This window comes from Poromitra crassiceps, assembly GCF_964638095.1.
Source record: "Poromitra crassiceps genome assembly, chromosome: 5".
Lineage (NCBI taxonomy): Eukaryota > Metazoa > Chordata > Actinopteri > Beryciformes > Melamphaidae > Poromitra > Poromitra crassiceps.
Genome location: NC_139642.1, coordinates 29808255 through 29828230, shown reverse-complemented (window position 1 = coordinate 29828230; position 19976 = coordinate 29808255). Strand labels below are relative to the sequence as shown.

The 19976-nt window shown below is 43.9% G+C and overlaps 1 protein-coding gene and 1 pseudogene across 2 annotated transcripts in view; both read right to left on the bottom strand.

Moving 5' to 3' along the window:
* Positions 1 to 19461, bottom strand: part of ypel2b (yippee-like 2b) — a 23804-nt gene extending 4343 nt beyond the window's left edge. Inside the window, exons 1-4 of the mRNA XM_083637748.1 lie at positions 19344 to 19461; positions 3258 to 3489; positions 1298 to 1341; positions 467 to 575 (exon numbers count right to left, since the gene is read on the bottom strand). Coding sequence (XP_083493874.1) covers positions 467 to 575; positions 1298 to 1341; positions 3258 to 3374 — 270 coding nt within the window. The 5' untranslated portion in view covers positions 3375 to 3489; positions 19344 to 19461. The remainder of the gene's footprint in view (positions 1 to 466; positions 576 to 1297; positions 1342 to 3257; positions 3490 to 19343) is intronic.
* Positions 12723 to 13322, bottom strand: LOC310777049 (UMP-CMP kinase pseudogene; annotated as a pseudogene). The gene has a single exon. The product of its transcript is annotated as a UMP-CMP kinase pseudogene (transcript).
* Positions 19462 to 19976: the final 515 nt, after the last annotated feature.

Below are 19976 nucleotides of genomic sequence, written 5' to 3'. Positions count from 1 at the left end.
GCAAGCCAATCAATGGTGACTACCAAACTTGCTAGCTACGCCATTGTAATCTAGCTACACTCACACGATAGTGAGATCCGTTTCCTGGTCAGCTGCTCGCACGCTGAGTCGTAAACTATCTATAATAAAATATATGATATACCGTCTGGCTGGAGTGACACAGGCAATGAAAATCAGTTTCTTTTAAACCCTATGTGATCCAATGTCTCCCTCAACATGATAAACTCATCAGCTACTATGAATCACGCAAAGTAAAAAAAGAAAAGACTTGCCCTTCATGTCTAAATCCATTCTCAGAAATCTCTCTGTCGAATTGATTCAGCCCACTGCTGTAACTCCAAATATAATGAGGGGCCAAAATAAGCCTGTGCTATAATAACAACCTCCCCATTTTAGCCTGCTCCGCCTGTGGATGCAGCACTTTCTGTGCTGTGCATACATTATTGAAGCAGCCAAGGACTCTTACATATTTCCAGCCCAGGGTGGTCTTGCAGTTCTCGCAGTAGATATCTGCCACAGCATGCAGGCCTGTGAGCAGGACTCTCTCTTCTGCAGGACCACACCCGACGTTCACCCTGAGAGACGAGCCGTGTGTGGCCAGAGAGACAGAGACACAGCCACAGACAGAGAGAGACACACACAGAGAGACACACAGACAGACAGAGAGAGACACAGACAGACATACAGAGAAAGACACAGAGAGACACAGACAGACAGACAGAGAGAGAGAGACAGACAGACAGAGAGAGACACAGACAGACAGAGAGAGACACAGACAGACAGAGAGAGAGGGAGAGAGAGAGATAAACTTTGAGAACAGTAGAAATGGTGTACATTACAAGTGTCTCAACTTAAACTTGTTCAGCTGCATGTAGGCTCTCTTAAGAATGAGTCAGTGTTGCTCACACCCACTCACACAGTGCGTGCTGGTAAAAGCGCCGCCCGCAGGCCACAGAGGGCAGTGGGCCACGCAGCAGAGATTTTCTCACTCGATGCTCCTGATAATGACAGCGCTCCGGGCCACACTCTGGCACCGCCTACACTGGGGCTTTAAAACCGATATGATCGCAATGGGCCATCATTCGCATAATTAACTTGTTAAAATACTTAATTTAACCTATTAAAATACTTAATTTAACCTGTTAAAATACTTAATCACTTGGCTCTCTTCAGTCAAAGACAATTCTATGCGCACAACGTATTTTCCTATCGCTGAAATCGGCTGCAGAGCCACAGCGCAAACAGGTGAGCGAAAATACAGCCAGAGAAACCATAGGCTTTCTAGATGGATACTTACACTGAGTTGAACAGGTAGGCTCTGCCCTGGCTGCCCTGGAATGACTGCAGAGAGAGAGAGACAGAGAGAGGAAGAGGAGAGAGACGAGAAAGAAAAAAGTCTGAGAATAGAACCTTACAAAACAACCTTACATAATTATATATAATTACATGTTATTATATTACCAGAATGCTCCGATCAAACAATCACCCTGGTTTGAGAGACAACCAACCACATGTTGATTTGAGACGGGAGGGAGTAAGAAATCTTGGGAGAGGAGGGGAAATCTGTGAGTGCTTGTCAGATGACTAGAGAAACTCTTTGAACTGACATAAAGATGATACTGTAACGTACAATTTGCCTTTTACTTTGCTGTGTTGAGTGCTAATTATACAGCATACTGTATGTATGTATGTATGTATGTATGTATGTATGTATGTATGTATGTATGTATACATGTATGTATACATGTTCTTTATGTACTGAAATATTACAATGATAGTTTTGTATGTAGTTGCAGTGATATTGTTGACCTATGATGCTTCACACTGAATGCTTTGGGAACACATAACTTTCTCTTGTAATGCCACTAAAGCCAACTTGAATTGAATTGATTTGAGACAGGCAATTATTATCACCTTACATTAGTGTGTGGTCTCCCAATAACTGCCAATAAGTTACTGTGACAACATCAAGGTTGATTGATGCTATATTGCAGATCGATACATGAATAGCTTTGCCACTATAGCAATGCAGGTTTTTAGCAGGCCTTTGTTTGCCATAACATGCTAGGAGACTGTCCACTGAAGACATCCTGTAGAAGAGTAGAGTGCACGCACATCCAACAAAATACACGTATAGAAAAAGAAAAGGAAATCCGCACACTGTTTTTTAAGCTCCCACGGTGAGTTTTTTAATTACAAAATAGATTTTGTAATTAAAAAACTCGCCGTGGGAGCTTAAAAAAAACAGTGTGCGGATTTCCTTTTCATTGAAGACATCCTCCCAGGTCCTTTCTGTGTGGAGTTTGCACGTTTTCTCCGGGTGCTCTGGTTTCCTCCCACCACCAAAGACAGGTATGTTAAGGTTAATACTCCTGCCAGTGCCCCTGACCAAGGCAATGGCAAAAGAACTGGAGTTGGTCCCCGGGCGCTGCACTGCAGCTGCCCACTGCTCCTAGTTCTAGGAAGCTTCCTAGTAGAGGATGGGTCAAATGCAGAGGATGAATTTCCCCATGGGGTTTAAGCTTTCTCTCTCTCTCCTTTCATCTCTTTTAACTGCCGTTAACCCTTGTAAAGTCTATTGAGACCAGGGGTGTAGTGGTAAATACAGAGGTGGGTAAACTATCCAACGTGAGTAGTTTATCCACCTTGGTTCCCCTCATTGATTGATACAGTTAATCTGAAAATAGGTGAGTGAACTCTCTGCCTCATTTCAAAGAGGTGGGTAAACTGTCTTTACCCTCCACTATGCCCCTGATTGAGACCATGGGATTAAATGTGCTTTAACAAAAAAATAAATCAAATAAAAACTACATTTGTTGACTCTAAACCAGTGGGATTCAAACTTTTTTGGCTTCAGTACCCCCTTGATTTCCCTGATTTCTGAATCCAATTCCCCTCTTTACCCAACTACAACATTTTGCTTAGAAGACAGCAAGAGAAAACTACAATATATGAATGAATGATAACCCACCTTTTGAAGAATTTAACATTACAAAATAAGAAACGGAGTGAAAGAGTTGCAATTACTACCTCCTGAGCACATTTATTGTAATGTTTAAATTTTTCCATTTCCCCCTTTCTCTCAACCTACCTCCAAACATCTACCTGCAAACTCCAGCTTCCATTTTCAGAGTGTGTCCTATACAGTAACAGTTAGCTGCCTGAATGTAAGTATTGTCCTGACCGTTCCCAGGGAAACCGCTGCCGGTAAGATGAGTCAAGCCACTGGAGCAGAGTACCGCGGGGCGGCCGGTTACCTTGGAGATGAGCTCGTCGTGGTTGGCCAGGTGAGCTCGGCAGTGGATGCAGCTGTAGGTTCGATGGCAGCTGGGCAGGTAGGCCTGGAAGGTCTTGGAGCGCGTCATTCTGACCATGGGCGGGGTTGGCGGGCGGTGCAAGAAGGGACTGCCGGCCCAGGTCGGCTCGCAGGGGAAGCACCGCAACACACAGGTGAGGGCCGTGGTGGGCGGTGGGGAGGGAGGCACACACCTGAGGGCAGAGCAGAGCCACAGGCGGCTAATGGTTACACCGTTGTGTAACAGCTGCTTCCTTAAAGGGCTACAAGCTAAACTGGCTGGCAGGCTGCTGCTGCTGAGGCCACGTATCGCTGCTACTGCTGCTGCGGTGTGAAAACCTCTAGGATTACATGGCCCTCTATGGGTGGAGAAAAGTCCTGACCTTTTGGGCTTATGAAACCTTTTCAAACGACACTGGATAACGTCAGTCAATCAATCAATCAATCAATCAATCAATCAATCAATCAATCAATCAATCAATCAATCAACTTTTATTAGCGGACTCGAGGTCCATTAAAAACACATAAAAAAAACACACAAACATACACAGTAAAACAAAAAAAACAAAGGATAGGATTGACTGCTGTTGTATGAAACTGTGATTAGACAGCAGCATGACATTGGCACTTTGAGAGCTATTCAGTCGACAGATACATTTATATCACGGTTGTTTTTCATTTGTTCCTAAAAAGTTGGCACTTAGGAGATACAAGGTTTTCGCTCTACACTACAGCCATGATATGATGACAAGTCGTGCATTATTAATGAGCCTGTGTCCCAGGCTGAGAGACTAGATTTCACGTTTTGGGCTTCAGGCTGAAGAAGCTGAAGAAGTCCTGCTTTCACAAGTGAGATTCAAACATGGAGCAGGCCTCCACCTCCACCTCCACCTCCACCACGCAGGAAAACAAAAGATCTGAGCGAGGGAGAGCGGGAGGCTACCCAAGGCCTGTGCTGGGCTACTGTGCTACAGTTGCGGATTTTGTGCCGTCTCCATTAGCCGGTGTTCAAGTGCTACCTATCACCAACTGTTCTGCACTGACCGCTTAAATGAAGGCCCGCTCACGTTCTGTGTTTAAGGCGATGAGGCTGCAGAGATAATCTGCTTAGCCAAGCAGAACCGTGAGGCTCTTGCTATGCTCACTTCACTCCATGATATCCAAATAGACCAAAAGCCCTTCAAATACTTAGGTGCTGGTGTGGCCCTGGTGACTGAGCAGATTAGTGAGCTGGCCTGGGAAACTGTCCCAGAGTGCCGGAGCCAGGAAGTGTGTTTTGACTAACTTTACAGGAGAGACTAAATAGTTTGGGGCCGGCGCTCGCCAGCTTGCAGTCCAAGATTCAAGATTCAAGATTCAATACTTTATTGCCATGTCAACAGAGTTGATTGGAATTTGTTTCAGTGCAGCTCTAAAGAACAGACATAAAACAGACATAACAAATCACAGATTCAGACACAAAAGAGAATAAAAAAAGTGAAAAAAAAACACTACATAAAATATGGGAGAGGCTGAAATAGATAAATAAAGTGCACAGTTTTACAAGCAGCATTTGCTCATAAAAGCAGTATCGAGCTGCCTATAAAGTGCAATTCAAGTTCAAGTTCAATTCAGTCCAGTTACAGACTTTGTGATTTTATTGCTTCATGCAGTTTTAATTCTAATAACTTCAGTAATGCCGTTTTGGTACTAAATTGATCCTATTAATGAAGAGATTTAATTGAACGCACTTTCCATAGAGATGCAGGAGGAGGCTCAAGTCACTAAATGCAGATTATGCAACTTTTAATGTCTGACATAAAGTTGACCTGTCTTTTTCAATGACTATAACTCTTTCAAATATTGATTTATGGTATAAGTGCCATGAACAGAACCAGCCCATTGGAAACATGTTCTTCCTGACAAACAAACAAACAATTTCTATAGTTTATATCAGTAGTACACAACTATAGCTCTATAGTTTATATCAGTAGTAGACAACTATAGCTTTATGTGTGTGTGTGTGTGCAGGCGTGGACTGCATAATCGGGCACGTCGGGCCGATGCCCGGTGGCCTGGCCTGGCCTGGCCTGGCATGCAAAAAAAACAAAAACAAATTGTGTGTGCCCGCAGTCAGGCCACTCACTGAACAGCAGGCCAGGCGCCGCCTACTGGTTTACTAGTGGTTTTATTACTTTATTAGTTAGTCTGAAGTAATAATTACACCTCAGGGTTAAAGTGGGTGCATCTCATTGTAAAATTGGACTCAGAAGCTCGGAACCATAGACGGTATGAAAATATGGACAGAGCCACCGTGATGTCACTCATTCATTTCTGGACTCTTGTGTTGGAGGAGCCTTGAGTTTTGCATTGCTCATGCACTTGGCTATAGGCTATAGAGACTAAAACCATTGTTGGCCTAATTTTTCAGAAACAAAGGTTGGGGCTTGAGCAGAACACACTACCATGTCTTTAATGTTAGGGGCTTGCTTAAACAGGAAAATGTTTAATGAAACTGAGAATATGTCAATGTTTATTATTATTGTTATTGTTATGACGTGTAGTTCTTAAGCCTGTGGAGAATAACGCAGTATGCACGATCTGATCACTCTTCCTTAAATAAAGTTTGCTGTGAAGCGTTTGTACAGAGGCATGTTTTTGGTTTTACTTCTTCATATTATACTTGCAGTTATCTAGGCAATGTTGATGTTTCTATTAGTGAACAAATAGGTAACATGTATCATCGCGTTAGCATTATATTCACTAAATCTTGCTTCAAACCACCCAAATTGGGCTTCAAACAGCCCAAATTGGGCTTCAAACGGCCCAAATAATAAGTAATGCGTTACTCTACACAGACAGTAATATTGTAAAGTAACTTATTACTTTCAAATGAAAGTAACTAGTAGTATTTTGAAAGTAACTTGCCAAACACTGGTAGTAGACAACTATTAGCTCTATATATAATTTGTTTAATCAAGCTGAGAATATGCTGTCCTGTCCCTCTTTTGCCTCCTGTCTTTCCTGTCTGCCTGAACAGCATGTGGAACAAACTCATAAAACACAGCGAGGCTCGGTGACTTCAGGACAAATAAGAAAGAGGCTTCCTTTACTGTGTCGCAATCTGATTGTTTTGCGTGTCGGACAAAGGCCCATGAAGGCTGCAGTGCTGATGGGAAGGGCCGGCCGGCCGTGGGATATAAATAAGGCAGTGAGACGTGCCCTTGTTTTCCCTCCTCTGACTCGCTGCCAGCAGCGTGGGACTGCTGCATAAAGACACGCTCAGTGCAGTTGTCAGTGTGCCCCCCCCCAACACACACACACACACACACACACACACACACACACACACACACACAGACACACAGACAGACACACACACACACACACACACACACACACACACACACACACACACACACACACACACACACACACACACACACACACACACACACACACACACACACACACACACACACACACACACACACACACACACACACAGATACAGTACACACAGGCTCCTAATGTTTAACCCAAAGCGTGTTTCATCCTCTTGGGCATTTTAGGACAAAACATGGAGGTCAAGCCCGGCCATACAGCACTGCCACCACTTGCTTATGGTGAACACACCAGGGTCAGCTAGGGTCAATGCATGAATGAACTCTCCAGTTCCAACAAGTCAACTTAGTGAGTAATTGGAAATGGAAGGGGGGGGTGGCATACAGGACACAGAATTGGAATATGAGGTGAATAGCATCGCGGTCGGGCGGGGACCTCGTATGTACGTACATTTTTATTTTTTGACATAAATCAATGCCATTGGTCACCCACCCTTCACGTCTGTCTGTGGGTTTTTACCAAATTTAACCAGTGGAAAAGCATTAAAACGATCTTGTGACTAAGTCACGTAACTCCATTCGCCCTCAAACTGTCGCTCAAACCTCGAAACTCTGCCCCTACCTCTGTCTCAAGCCCGCCTGCAGGACCCGGAAAACACACACGGGAAGACCAGAACCGAACATGCCGTGTATGCCTCAATCTCATTCCAACGCCACTATTCCATCATGTCATGCACTGATCTTAATTATTGCATATTTTAAAGAGTTTACCTCCCTGATTGTAAACATATAGTGAATTGTTGTAAAGAAGGTAAATTACAAATCTTAAAGTATTTGGTGGCACCCCTAGACCAGTGATACTCAACTGGCGGCCCGCGGGCCACATGGAATTGCAATTTTCTTATCTTTTTTCTTTTTTTCTACAGTGCACCTGAACGCAACATGCAAGATACCCGCTGAATAAGGCCATGTTCAGACTAGGAGGCCAAATCTGATTTGTGAACTTTAGTGACCTATTAATTACTTTATCCAGATTGGTTTTATGAGTCTGGACGCTCCAAGTCTGATTTGTGTCACTTGTCCCAAACCACATATGGAGGTAGTTTCCAATCTGCTTTCGACTGATGTGACTTGAGTGCGGACGCACGGATCCACCAAATCTGATTTGAACGTCACTCGCAACTCGTCATCAAATGCTTCTGCGCAGGAAAACCATGTCACCAACATACGTATTTACTGACGCCCAGGTCGTTACCATAGCAACCCATGCAGATAGGCTGTTTAGGTCTGGCCACACAGATCCGACTTGAGAATCAGATTTGTGGGAGTGCGGACACACTCCCAAATCAGATTTGGGAAACCAATCAAGATAATGATGATTAATGACTTTATCAGCAAATCGGATTTGCCTGTAATGTGAACATGGCCTAAGTGTCCAAATGTTCATGTCATTCTGGCCAATACTCCACTTCTGTTATAGCATTTCAGTCTGGAATATGGAATATCTTTCAATAATCTATGATTTAGCTGCTAAATTGTCAAATACCGCCATCTGCTCGCTACCCAGGCACTTATGTATGTACTTAACCTAACTACGGTAACTATCCGGTGTGCACAACATTGTCAGACTAAACTCCGGCTGACACCCCAAAAACCTACAAGCCGCTACAGAAAAATGTATATTAATTGTTTATTAACTGGCCCCTGGCCTTCTATCATTTCACGAAAGTGGCCCCCGGGCAAAGCAAGTTGAGTATCCCTGCCCTAGACTGTCGTCACGGCACCCACTTTGGGAAAGCCTGCACTTTGGGCACTTTGTAGGTAAGTATTCTGATATGTTTGCTGCTTCGTTTGTTGAAACACCTTTTTCTCCTCCAACGTACATCAGTAAGGCTATTTACTTGTTTAACTGACATTATTTTGACATTTTTACCTGGAAGTGTTAGGCTGGCTGGGGTCAGGTGGATTCATGCGCAGACACTTGACGCTTGGAACACTGGACGCTTGGTAAACTGGAATCGGCAAAAGGCAAACTTGGAGACTAAACACTAGACTGAAGGCTGTTGCAGAAGCTGACCGAAAACTGAATTTACGATCAAACACGGAAGATTGGCAGAACTCAATCTAAGGGCTCCTGAACATGACATCACTTTACATTATGACATCATCGGTGAGATATGACATCATCAGTGAACCATCTATGAGTGACATCATCAGTGGCATCATCAAAGATGACATTATCATAAATTATGACATCATCACTGTCAACATCACTGTGGCATCATCAGAAATGTAGGGAAACAGTGGATGGATGAATCCAGAAGGAGGTGGTAATGCAACACAAAGGATGCCAACTGCTATAAAACACCACAGAAGATGTCATTGATGATGTCACCATTCCTTGAGTGACATCACTGATGACATCACTGTTCGCCCCCCTGCGGAGGTTTCATGGTGATATCTATCAGATAAAACAGCTTACCCGATTCACCTGCCATCTCTCACCTTAAATGCCTTTTTCTTCTTCTTACCACATGAGATTACACATAGTGTTATCAGTGTTATCAATACTGAATATCGCAAAATGTTAAAGGGAGCTTTCAGGTGTTATTTGAATGTATTTTTGATGTATAATGTTTTAATTCAAGACAAACTTGAAGTGGAATTTCATGAAATTCAATTGTTTCCTGTCATTCCAGTTCAATTCACATTGTTTTTTCCCTTAACAGAATGACCCCTTTCACATTCTGTTCGCATAATTATGCAGATGACACCCACATTTACACAACCACCAGGGGACTATAATCCTACAAGCACCGAATAAGATTGAACAAATCAACGTTTTGGATGTGCCAGAATTTTCTCAGCGTCAATCGGTAATGTTGAAACCTACAAACCAAGCCAGAAATCTTGGTGTAGTCATGGAGTCAGACCTAAATTTCAACAGCCATATTAAGACAATTACGAAGTCATATATCACATTAACAATATATCAAGGATTAAAGGACTCACTCGTGTGTCAGCAGGATTTGGAAAAACGTGTCCATGTATTTATCTTCAGTAATGACTCGACTACTGTGAAGGTGCCCTTTACAGGTCAGACTGTACAGCTTCAGCTGATTCAGAACGCTGATGCTTGAGTACTCACTAAAGGTCCTTCCTTACACATCGGGAGCGTTTTTTTCGTGCGATTAATTCGCACGTCAATGCAACCGTGAAAGTGGATCACATCACTCCGGTTCTGAGGTCTTTACGCTGGCTTCCAAAGTGTCAAAGAATTCATTTAAAATTACTTGTGTTATAAATAAGCATTACAACCACTCTGGAGATGCTGCTACTACTAATCAGTAAGGCTATTTACTTGTTTAATTGACATTCTTTTGAAATGTTTACCTGGAAGTTTTAGGCTGGGGTCAGGTGGATTCATGCGCAGACACTTGACGCTTGGAACACTGGACGCTTGGTAAACTGGAATCGGCAAAAGGCAAACTTGGAGACTAAAGACTAGACTGAAGGCTGTTGCAGAAGCTGACCGAAAACTGAATTTACGATCAAACACGGAAGATTGGCAGAACTCAATCTAAGGGCTCCTGAACATGACATCACTTTATTATGACATCATCGGTGAGATATGACATCATCAGTGAACCATCTATGAGTGACATCATCAGTGGCATCATCAAAGATGACATTATCATAAATTATGACATCATCACTGTCAACATCACTGTGGCATCATCAGAGATGTAGGGAAAAAGTGGATGGATGAATCCAGAAGGAGGCGGTAATGCAACATAAAGGATGCCAACTGCTATAGAGACACTGCGGAGCGCGTCATCATTCAGCAACCACGCCCAAAACGGGGGAAAACACAAACTCCCGTCCAATCCTGGCATTCTCCTATGTCCCGTGCATGGTCGGGTTTTGCACAAAAAGATCGTATATACGGAAGATGAACACTCCAACTTACTTCATTGACAGCAACATCCACATTTTTCTTCTCGCTCCAAAGTGTCAAAGAATTCATTTAAAATTACTTGTGTTATAAGTCAAGTCAAGTCAAGTCTATTTGTATAGCACATTTCATACACAGAGGCAATTCAAAGTGCTGCACATAAAATGGTTGACAGGAAAATAAAAGAATAAAAGAGAATAAAATGGACATTTAAAAGCATCACAACAAAACTTTAAAAAAGAGTATAAAAAGTGCATTAAGCAACAGGTGCAGCAGTTGCAAAAAGAGCTAAAAACTTATAGAGGACTCATTGGGTTTGCATCACCTCAACCTCTTGTGAGTATATCCGTATTACGGAACCATCCCCCCGACCTGCAGTTTTTAGCAGTAATTACAATAGAAACAGCGGTCAGCAATTAAAAGCGATGGTAAACATAAGTCTTTAGTCTATTTTTAAAAGTAAGTAAAGTTGGGGCAGATCTGAGGTCTTCCGGCAATTTGTTCCAGCTAGCAGAAGCATAGTGGGTAAATGGCCTTCCCATGATTTGATTTGATTCTATTGACAGTTAATAAGCTGGACCCTGCTGACCTGAGAGGTCTAGACGGTTCGTAGCGTGGGAGCAATTCAGCGATGTATTTTGGGCCTAGGCCATTAAGTGATTTATAGACTAATAACAGTATTTTAAAATCTATTCTATGACACATGTGCAACCAGTGTAAGGACTTAAGGACTGGAGTGATATGATCAGCTTTCTTAAGCTGCGTTCACACCGACCTATTAAAGTTTGTTGCTGGCGTCGAGTTTACATACAAAGTCAATGCAAACGAGCGATTGAGCGTATATTCGCCTGGGAGAATAATCGCTGGGCGTCCGAGCGGCAGAGACAGAGCGATAGGGAGAAAATACGCTCGTTGCTCAAGTGGAAATATTCCAACTCGAGCGAAATTACGCTGGCATCAGTCGCTCGCTGTTCAATGCTGATTGGCTGCCGTGTGAGAGTGAGTCAAGGATCACTCTGGCTTGGAACAAACCGCTGGTTTATTGTGTGGCAACAAACCGCATTGACAGGCTGACAGCTGACATGAAGTGAAGTCTGTACTACCGGTATGCAGCTCGCATTAGGAGCACGCTGATAGGCTTTAGCTTGTAAACAATGACGGTGGCTCGTAGTGGACAAACAGCATGACATTGCATAACGTTATATCCCCCACATGTCCGTCATTTCGTGTGCCTGTTGATGAGCGATTTAAACAGAGCGACAGAGCGATTCCAAAGGGTTGACTTGAGCGACAGAGCGAAAAATAAATATCTCGGTGTGAATGCACCTTTAGTCTTCGTCAGAACTCTAGCAGCAGCATTCTGAATGAGCTGAAGTTGCCCAAGTTATTTTTTGGAGAGACCAGAGAAAAGGCTATTGCAGTAGTCTAACCTACGGTACTATAGATGAAGGTGTGAATTAGTTTTTCTAGATCCTGTCTGGACATGTAGCCCCTAATTCTTGCTATATTTTTAAGATGATAAAAAGCTGATTTTCTGATTGACTTAATGTGGGAGTTAAAGTTGAGATCGGAATCAATAATAACGCCAAGATTTTTGACGGTCCTTAGGCTTCAGGGATCGAGACTCAAGGCGTGCAGTGATTTTAAGCCTTTGTATTTTGGGACCAAGAGGATCACCTCTGTTTTGTCTTTGTTTAGCTGTAGGAAATTCTGGCGCATCCAGTTATTTATTTGGTCAATGCACTGGCACAATGATTCTATGGGAGCATAGTCAGCTGAGGAAAGAGTTATATACAGCTGAGTGTCATCTGCGTAGTTATGATAAGCTACTTTGTTTTTTTGCATAATTAGGCCTAGAGGGAGCATATAAAGGTTGAAGAGAACGGGCCCCATAATGGATCCTTGAGGCACCCCACAAGTCATACTAGTTAGGTCAGATGTGTAATTGTAATAAATAAGTATTACAACCGCTCTGGAGCTACTACTAATCACACGCTAATCTGAGGACTAGACGTTTATGTGATTTTTGTGACCATTTCTGGGAGGTTGCAGTACTTATACGTGTCTTTGCTCGACAACAATAATGTCTTAGATGGCAATACTACTTGTTCCTATGCCAAGGCCTATGATGAGATACGGCAGTGGATGCTCAACCCTCTTTGTCCAGGACAGACTTCACATCAGCAAACACCTCGTCCACATTACGAAAGGCATCTATGGTGCGCACCTTGCCCTGTTTCTCATACTGGTCAATGATTGGCCGTGTGGACTGCAGGTAGGTCTGCATCCGTTTCTCCAAGCTTTCTCTGTTGTCATCTGTGCGCCCGCTACTCTTCCCTCTTTCCAGACATCTGTTGATGCAAACCTCATTGCAACAGTCAAAGAAAAGCACAAATTTGACATCTGCTTTCCCATCCATGATGACGCCGGTGATCCATCCCTGGAGGTTATCCTCATTGCGAGGGAAGCCGTCTATGAGGAAACTGAACTTTTTCTCATCTGCCTTCATGGTCTCTTCCATGGCCTTTCTAAGTAAGTTGATGGTGATCTATACAGGGACAATTTTTCCTTCGTTGATGTAGTTGTCGATGAGCTGTCCATCCTCGGACCCCTCTCTAGCTCGTTCTGCCCTCAGCAAGTCCCCAGACGACAGATGGGTGTAGCTGTAGTTCTCCACGATTTTGAAGCACTGGGTCCCCTTCCCGGCACCAGGCCCGCCCAGCACGAACACGACCTGCGGCTTCATCATCAGCGCCAGCCCGTACAAAACCTTCTGCACCCTCTGGGAGAAGTTACAGAGACAACGGACAAGCATAAAACGGACAAGAACAGCAATATCATTGATGTCACTCGAGCAATTGTGATCTCCTCAATGATGTCACTAACTGCGATGTCACCAGTGATGTTGAGGGGATGACATGTTGCTGTGAACAAAGCTGTCACTCGAGCAGTTGTGATTGTGATGTCATCAGTGGTGTCACCAATGATGTCACTCAATTGTGATGTCACCAGTGATGTCATTTGCACAATTGTGATGTCATCAGTGATGTCACCAGACTCTTTCTTTCATGCGACCCTATTGCGCCAGTGCCTGCGCTAATTAAAACAGCTAAACGATCATTGGAAGCACTGCAAAGAACATTTTATGAAAATCATCCAACTTCTGGATGACTATCCAAAATGCTTCATTGTGGGTGCAGGCAATATGGGCTCCAAGCAGATGCAGACCATCCGTAAGTCTCTGCGTGGCAAGGCTGTGGTGATGGCAAAAACATCATGATGCGCAAAGCTATGCGTGGCCACCTGGAGAGCAACCTCTCCCTGGAGAAGCTCCTGACCCCACATTAAAGGAAATGTGGGCTTTGTCTTTACCAAGGAGGATCTGGCTGAGATCAGGGACATGTTACTGGCCAACAAGGTGCCTGCAGCTGCCCGTGCAGGAGCCATCGCCCCCTGTGATCATGTGATGATGGCAGCCCAGAACACTGGTCTTGGTCCCGAGAAGACCTCTTTCTTCCAGGCTCTTGGCATCACCACAAAGATCTCCAGAGGAAGCATTGTAATCCTGACTGACATCGGTCTGATCAAGACTGGCGACAAGGTCGGTGCCAGCCGACCCTTAGTCATCAAAACTTTGAGAACCCTGGCTGTAAGCACTTTGAATTGCATTTTACTTGTTCCTTTAATATGAATTTTCTGGGTGTCCGGGTAGTATAGCGGTAGATTCCCTGCCTACCAACACGAGGGTCGCAGGTTCGTGCCCCCGTGTTACCTCCGGTCGGGCGTCCATACAGGCAGGATTGGCTGTGTCTGTGGGTGGGAAGCCGGAATAAGGGTATGTGTCGTGGTCACTGCACTAGTGCCTCCTCTGGTCGGTCGGGCCGCCTGTTCGTGGCGGAAAGGAACTGGTGGGAATAGTGTGATCCTCCCATGTGCTACGTCCTGCTGGTGAAGCTCCCCGCTGTCAGGTGAAAAGATGCGGCTGGCAACTGTGCATGTGTCGGAGGAAGCAAGGTGCTAGTATACAGCTCTCCCCAGATCGGCAAAGGGTGGATATATATGGAGATATGTGTGTGTGTGTGTGTGTGTGTGTGTGTGTGTATATACTGTATATATATATACACACACATTTTCTTTGCATTGTGTCAATGCTTTGGTTTTATGTAAAGCACTTTGAATTGCCTTGTTGCTGAAATGTGCTTCACAAATAAACTTGCCTTGCCTTCTTAGAACTCCAGGAACTTCACTTCCTGGAGTTACTGCATTCTCAATTCAATTCATGAATGGCCCGAACCCTGGAACACACACGATTTCCTTAACTAATTAGAAAAACCTGTTGCCCCAGTCAATTTTCCAAGATATTGTCGCTGTGAAAATGCTGTGGTTTTTGCCAGGCAGCTGGCTGGTGTGCCCTACAGCTGTCTGTCTGAAGGAAGCTGAATGACAAACCTGAGCAAGTATCCGAAATGCTCAATTGATACTTGAACAGGTTTGTTTTTCTAAGCAAGGCCAGGAAAGTTTATTTGTATATAGCAGCACATTTCATACAGAGGCAATTCAAGTGCTTTACAAATGACATCATCAGTGGCAGGCAGCCTGGCAAAGGCAGCCAGATGATGATGACGTCATCAGTGATGTCATCGTAATACACATGCTGCCTGGCATATAGCAAATTCATGCTTTTTTATAACATTGTATTCCCAACCCAGTCCTTTGGCCTGATTGGAGCACAATCATTAAATCATTGGTTTTGTGCTTAATGTAGTAACCAAGGTTATTTAAGCTGCTCCTACTATGGCATACACTGCAAGTTGCTCAGAAAATACAATCAGCTAAATAAATACCTCAAATGCAAATGTAATACCAGTGTCTGCCTGTCCATCAGAGGCCAAAGCCAGACAAGGCAGACAAGTGGTTAGCTTGAAATATGGAGCTACAGAAACAGCTCTGTTGGATCTTGTTACAGTTAACTGTCAGCATGTTGATGTAGGTTAGTGCCTGTAACAAATACGCCTCCCAGCAGATGGGCCTTTAACAACAGTGACTTGGTGTTTGATTATCTGGGGCCGTTGTTGTGAGAACACGTTGCATGATTATCTCCTCAGGATATTGTACATAATTACATGTCTTCCTATGAGCAACACTATAATCCCTCTGGAGCTCTGTCTGTGTATTATCTGCATTCAGTCTCTCATATTGCAGTCCAAACAATCACTGGCCCCTCATTACAGCTCTTGCAGCAGTCTTTTTTTTCAGTGCAGGACTGTGGTTTTTGGATAAAAACTGATAAATCTTACAAATCTGATTATATAAAATGGCATTATAAATATGTTATAGGTTTGAGTAAGTTGGCCTAAGGTCTTACTTAATAGAAGCTAGTTCTTTGTCATTTCCATGGAGACCAATGCTTTCACATTAATTAAAAGCTGTTTGTGGTTTGTCTCGCACATGTTTTCTGACATTAATTCTGTATTACAATGTAGATGAGCCAACTGCTGAAACAAAAAGATCAACTTGAGCTCAGTGGCCTAAGACTTAAGGCTATAGCACCAGAGTCAACAGATCAACATGTAGTGGACTTGTTCAATGCCGTTTAGACATTTAATCATATTTTTCAATTAATTTCCAAAAAGGACAGCACTCTCTTGGTGGGGAGGACAAGCTCTAAAATCAATTTGTGCAAGGCGACATTGTTTGTGGGAACAAGCTGCTGATTGCTGACGTGCTACAAAACGCTGATGCAAAGATACAATCTGGGCTGCTTTGCAAAAAAAAGCTATTTGACAGAATAACAAATTGCATAAGTGATCAGATTAAGATATAGAAACTGAATCCCAATCGAAAATAGAATAATTTCTTTAGGCCTATTTTACAAGTATGAAATAATTTAGGTTACTACAATAATTAGGTCTACTTTGATCAATTTCAGACAAATTATGGAAAATTCTGCAATATTCCATGTTTTACAGTGGATTCCATTTGTATTACCACATCCTATGATTCCGTCCATTTTGCAGAAATAATATGGTCCTATATGCTATCAAACACATGTCTGTCCATCTATCCATCATCAGTTTGTCTTTCTGCCTGTCTGCCTCTGTGCCTCCAGGCCTGTTTACATGCTTTTAGCTGTGGCCAGCAGCTCTATAAGTCACTCTGATGGTTGGTTGGTTGGTTGGTTGGCCCACAAAAAGTGCATTTTGGAAATGTGCATCTCTGGTTGCAGCTATTGCGAATTCGCACTTGTTTTGTTCCCTGTCACCCTGTCTATTCATCGGCCAGTCTGCAGGTCGTTTGAGGTTACTGAGCTGTCCGTTCTGGTCATTTCTGGGTGTCATCATAAAAGGCTACGTGCCACGAGCTTCACCAGCCAAAAGGGCCCTTGTATCCCAACAACAACCTTTGTTATGTAACGTACTGATGCTGCCGCTGCTGTTTCTGCCGGGGCCCAACGGTGACAGAGAGACAGAGAGGGTGACAGAGAGAGAGATATGGGGATGATGAGTGTGAGAGAAAGAGGGAGAGAGGAAGAATGGGGGGAGACAGACAGTGGACAGAGAAGAGGAGTGTGTTCCTGCTATCCTGATCTGAGCCACACAGAAAGGGTTGCTTGCTGTACTTATACTTTCATCTCATCCAGCGTTCAGCGTTTCATCAAGGCCAACAGCATCGAGCAGAATGACATCACTGACTAGAGGGGGAAAAACACCCCACTCCTCCTCCCTCCTCTCTGCCTCCATTCATATCGAATCTCACTCATGAAGCGATGGTCCTCCATCCAAACGTGTTTCCTCTCCCATGTGTTGTCTGTACTCCTTTCTTCATTTATTCAGTCTGTCTTTATGTTGATGAGGTGATGAGGCTCATGCTTGTCATATATACAATCTGCTGTATTCCTTTGTAGTAAGACAAGTGTAAGGAGTTAAATGGGTTCATATAGTCCACAGCTTACACCTGATTCCTATTTGTTTACATCACTTTAAGGCATTTCTGTGCTATTCGATGACAGTGGAGAGAGGGAAAATATGAGCGGGGGGGGGGGGGTATGTGTAACAAAATTGATCAATCATGATCGAGATTCAAACCTATGAAAGTTGTGGGTTCATGGTGCGCACCTTGGCCACCTGGACGTTCCATTTGAGAGTGTTGTGTAGGTGTAAGCACTGTGTCGTGGGCTGAGGCATCACAACTCTGACCCCACTTCAATCCCCGGGTATCGACTCGTCACATGATCAATACCTGTCTACATGCTGCAATGGAAATAGATTACAAAGAGTAGAATGGTTGGGACTTGATAAGGCTGTTTGGCCTACGTCAGGAATTCTCAAAAAAAGTGGGGTCCTTGAAGGGGGTTCCAGGGGGTGCCCAGCAAAAAAGGGAATCATTTATGTTCACTATAAATCCAGTAACACAATGGCAGAATGTATGGCTATTTTGTTCATGGGTTTTATACACTTTCTGTAATAACACATCAATAACAATAACACAACAACAACACAAAAAGGTAATCAAATGGGGGGTCCCTGCTGTGGTCTAATTTGTGTCAGTTTAGGGGTCCTTGATGTGAGAAAGTTTGAGAACTAAGTAGAAGCTATCTGTTGACCAGTCATGCAGCTGGAGGTCTAGGGTGGACTGTATTTGCACCGCCTCTGGGCCAAACAGCTTAGCCACCTATCAGCCTGGTATCACTGACGTTTACTGGATGGTAGAGTAACAGAACCTCCACCTCAACATCATGGTCTACTGTCTGTCATCAACAAATGCGCACAAAATATGAACAAAGTGTAGAGTGGGAGGTTTAGGTGAATGTGGGTGATTGATATGAATCAGGTCACAGGCAGTGGTTCACTCTATCTAGGGCAGAACTTCATACACACACACGCGCACGCACGCACGCACGCACGCACACGCACACACGCACGCACACACACACACACACACACACACACACACACACACACACACACACACACACACACACACACACACACACACACACACACACACACACACACACAGAGCACAGATGGCGGGGATGCCTCATCTCAGCAATGCTGCCTGCGACCTAACCTAAACACGCACACGTGTCGTGCGCACGCACGCGCATGGGCGCGCACACGCACACACACGCACACACACGCACACACACACACACACACACACACGCACGGACGCACGGACGCACACACGCACGGACGCACGAAAACATTCCACTTTTAAAAACGGTTATACATCTGTAATGATGAATGACTTTGACAGATCGATGGAAAGCATATGCCTCCCTTCAGAGATTATGATGACGTGACGTGAGCGTATTATGATAAGGATAAACCGCATTGATTGCACTGTTGACGCGCTGCTCACTGCGTCCAGAGCAGAGCTGATGGCGCATGCACGCAGGACAGCCACCACAAACAAGCGTGTCCTATAATAACCACTAGATAGCTCCACTGCAGACCTCACATCACCACCATCCACAACAAACACAGCCAGCCATGCATCTAAATCCTTAACGAAAAATAACTATAACCTTGATGCATTCTGGAAGAATATACAGATACAACAACAATGCAAAGTACAAAATAGGAATGTTATAGGATTATTATAGTGATTGTAGCATAACGTCAGAAGTTGCCCCGAATAAAAGTACAAAGCTGTGCATAAGTAGTCAATAGAATAAGCTTGAATGAAGCTGCTTCATGATACGAAAACACTGCGTAATAACAACAAACGCATCACTGGCAAAACAGTGCATAAAAATATTTTTTACCTTTGAAGGGAAGAAAAAATGATCTCCACGTAGCCTAGAAAATGTCGCACCTCCTCGTTCTCCTCGTGGCAGTGCCAATCCTAAACCCCCTTTCGCATTCCTCTTCAGGCGAATTTCCTCTCGAGCCCTGGCAAGTCCTGCAGAGACGCAATGTTTTGACGCGCAGCGATGCCCAGCGGAGTTTTGAGAGAGAGGGAACGCAGAGTGGGGAAGTATCCTAGCCAAGCGAGAGGGTTCAATCAGTTTCACTTCCTCCTTCGCCTATACCCTTTAGACAGGACCGTTTATTTTATTGGATGGAGGGAGTCACTCAGTGTGTCTCACATTCGGGTCTCTTTATTCTGCTGGAAGCTGGTGTGATTTAGCCAAACATTGTGATGTTATGTCACAAGGTACTGACAGCGTTGCAAATAAACTAGACATGTCTCCAAAATTGTGTAAACATGATTATTGCGTTTTGCGCATGCGCAGTATGGTGCCATCAACCGCTTGGCACTTGCGTTTTAGTTTTGTTGCTGTTGCGCGGTTTAGCAGACAAGTGTTTCCAACAGGCTGTGAACTATCTTGACGGCTGTTGCATCTATGGCAAAAACCACGCTGGACGTCGACTTGATGAACAACTGACAGCCGTAC